The sequence below is a fragment of the Micropterus dolomieu genome, linkage group LG22, assembly GCF_021292245.1.
Source record: "Micropterus dolomieu isolate WLL.071019.BEF.003 ecotype Adirondacks linkage group LG22, ASM2129224v1, whole genome shotgun sequence".
In the NCBI taxonomy this organism is placed as follows: domain Eukaryota; kingdom Metazoa; phylum Chordata; class Actinopteri; order Centrarchiformes; family Centrarchidae; genus Micropterus; species Micropterus dolomieu.
In genome coordinates, this window is record NC_060171.1 from 29,151,596 (window position 1) to 29,154,565 (window position 2,970).

Sequence of the window (2,970 nt, forward strand, 5' to 3'; positions counted from 1 at the left end):
CCTATAGAGGCAAGAAGCGTATGGAGGCTCCACCCCACATCTTCTCAGTCTCTGACAACGCTTTTCAGTTCATGCTTACTGGTAAGTCTTTACCATACAAATGTAGAGTATGTCAGTGTGAGGGTACTGTTGCAGCAAACCACAGTTAATTCCTTTGTTTTCCCATTAACAGATAGAGAGAACCAGTCTGTCTTGATCACGTAAGTTTCTCATTTGTTGACTTTGTTTAACATTGTCAAATATCTTGATTAAATTCTCATAAGTCTGTGTGTATACCTAGTGGAGAATCTGGAGCTGGAAAGACTGTGAACACCAAGCGTGTCATCCAGTACTTTGCAACAATCTCAGTTGGTGGAGACAAGAAGAAGGACACATCAAAGGTGGAGTAGATTACTGTAGGACAATTACAAATCAATGTTCTGTAAGCACAGAATATTTGACCAGGGGGAAGATATTGTAATTTTCTGATGTTGCTTCTAAACTTTGATTCTAGGGGTCACTGGAGGATCAGATTATTGCTGCCAATCCCCTGCTGGAGGCCTATGGTAACGCCAAAACTGTGAGGAATGACAACTCTTCTCGTTTTGTAAGTATGGAGGGATTTCTACACATGAGAGGTGTTGTTACAGATTCCCTGTGTGGAGGGATGTTAAAAATGCCTTTGTTCCAAACAGGGTAAATTCATCAGAATCCATTTCGGCACAACTGGCAAACTGGCTAGTGCTGATATTGAGACATGTAAGTAACAATCCTCATAGTACACACAAATGACTGCATTTGAGAATGGGCCAGGCTGTGACTTATGAACAATATTTGTAGATCTGCTGGAGAAGTCTAGAGTGACATTCCAGCTTCCTGATGAAAGAGGCTACCACATCTTCTACCAGATGATGACCAACCACAAACCCGAGCTGATTGGTAAACAGACTAAGTTGTTGCACAGTGATAAACTTTCTTACATTCTTCATATAAATCTATTGAGTTTCTAACCGTTTTTTTGATCTCCAGAAATGTCACTCATCACAACCAACCCCTACGACTTCCCCATGTGCAGCCAGGGTCAGATCACTGTGGCCAGCATTGATGACAAAGTTGAGCTGGAAGCCACTGATGTGAGTGACCTTCAAAACATTTAAATATACTTTGTGCATTAAATGCAACATTAGAACTGCTCTTTAAATGTATTTTTCTAAAGTCATTATGTTTTATGTGGACACCTCCTCTGAACACAGAACGCTATTGATATCCTGGGCTTCACTAATGAAGAGAAGATGAGCATCTACAAGATGACTGGTGCTGTGCTTCACCATGGCAACATGAAGTTCAAGCAGAAGCAGCGTGAGGAGCAGGCTGAGCCTGATGGCACAGAGGGTGAGTATTTAATGTCAGCTCAAAGTGAATAGTTTGGGAACAGCAGTGGTAAAGTTCTTTGTCAGATTGGTTTCTGTTGTTAGAACCCGGTTCATCTTGGAGAGCAGTAAAATAAATTGGGATTGGAAATGAGGTGGAATGCAACAACTGGATGATTCTGGTTACAGTCAGTTGTTTAATTAACCAAGGAGGGTGCTTACACAAGGAAATACAACAGAAAGAGGCCATACGAGTGCTGACAAACAACAGATACACATAATGAAACAAAAGAGGGTCTTGTCCAAATACAGTTATTTAGCTCTAGGCTCAAAAACACACTAAAGAACAAAAAGAGGTCAGCCCCCATCAGCTTACAAAATACAATGAAAGAAAACAAACTAGCAGTTATTCTGCAAACTCAGAGGTCTCAAACTAAAGTCTCCAACTCTTGGTACACTGTATCAACAACAAGGTGATTTATAAAGGCTCCAAGAACACTGACTAAAGCCACTCAAACAGGCAACCGACAGGCAATACTAAGAAATACAAACACACGAAACACTCTCTATACTAATGCAATGGTAGTCTCTAGACTAACTAGCAAGGCCACCTGATCACTGGTTCACAGCCGCCCTGAGCTGTGGACACACAAGCTGGAGTGGAGTGCAGCTGGGGTTGATTGAAGACTCCTGATTGGTAGGTTCGGTCAGACCAAAGCCACACCAATCATAGACGTCAGCGAACAGCAGCCAAGAAGTAAGTGGTCTCATTTCCAGAGGGACGAAGCCTTGACAGGGATTCACACAGCTGAATTTGCATGACCGGCAGAATCACTCATGGAAACACCATAATTAATACTCACTAAATGGCAGCCAGCGGTGGTCATAACATAAACATTGGTAACACTGTCATGATGGACAATCATGGTCACATAATGTATGTAAATCATGTAACTATTTTCAGATGCTGACAAGGTTGCTTACTTGCTGGGTCTGAACTCTGCTGACATGCTGAAGGCTCTGTGCTATCCCAGAGTGAAGGTCGGAAATGAGTTTGTCACCAAAGGACAGACTGTACCTCAGGTAAGATACGGCATAAGTTTTATGTTTTAATTGTAGCACATTTACATAAGGAAAAAGAAAATTGAGAAAGTGTTAGTCCCTCTTCATTTAGTAACATCAGATACAGTGTAAAAGCCAATTATAATTTTGATCAATTAATTTACCTCATTAGAAGAAGTTCAGAATATCAGTAATCCAGCATTTTCCAAAACGGTTTATTTACTTTAATCAAAACACATCCTTGTTTTCAGGTGATGAACTCAGTGCCTGCCCTGGCCAAGTCTATCTATGAGAGGATGTTCTTGTGGATGGTCATCCGCATCAACCAGATGTTGGACACTAAACAGCCAAGGCAGTACTTCATTGGTGTCCTGGATATTGCTGGCTTTGAAATCTTTGATGTAAGCTTCATTTCCAATACTTCAGCAGATGATACTTTTTATGACAGAATCATTCTTATTGCCTAAAAGAGATTAATCTGATTATTTGTCCCCTCACAGTTCAACAGCATGGAGCAGCTGTGCATCAACTTCACCAATGAGAAACTGCAACAGTTCTT

The 2,970-nt window shown here is 41.1% G+C and overlaps 1 protein-coding gene across 1 annotated transcript in view; it reads left to right on the plus strand.

The window, feature by feature from the left end:
* The window catches only part of LOC123962236 (myosin heavy chain, fast skeletal muscle-like), a 10,016-nt gene that overhangs the window by 326 nt on the left and 6,720 nt on the right, over positions 1-2,970 (plus strand). Inside the window, exons 2-10 of the mRNA XM_046038266.1 lie at positions 8-81; positions 173-200; positions 281-380; positions 494-586; positions 675-738; positions 820-918; positions 1,009-1,112; positions 1,233-1,371; positions 2,314-2,432. Of these exons, the coding sequence (XP_045894222.1) occupies positions 8-81; positions 173-200; positions 281-380; positions 494-586; positions 675-738; positions 820-918; positions 1,009-1,112; positions 1,233-1,371; positions 2,314-2,432 (820 nt within the window). The remainder of the gene's footprint in view (positions 1-7; positions 82-172; positions 201-280; positions 381-493; positions 587-674; positions 739-819; positions 919-1,008; positions 1,113-1,232; positions 1,372-2,313; positions 2,433-2,970) is intronic.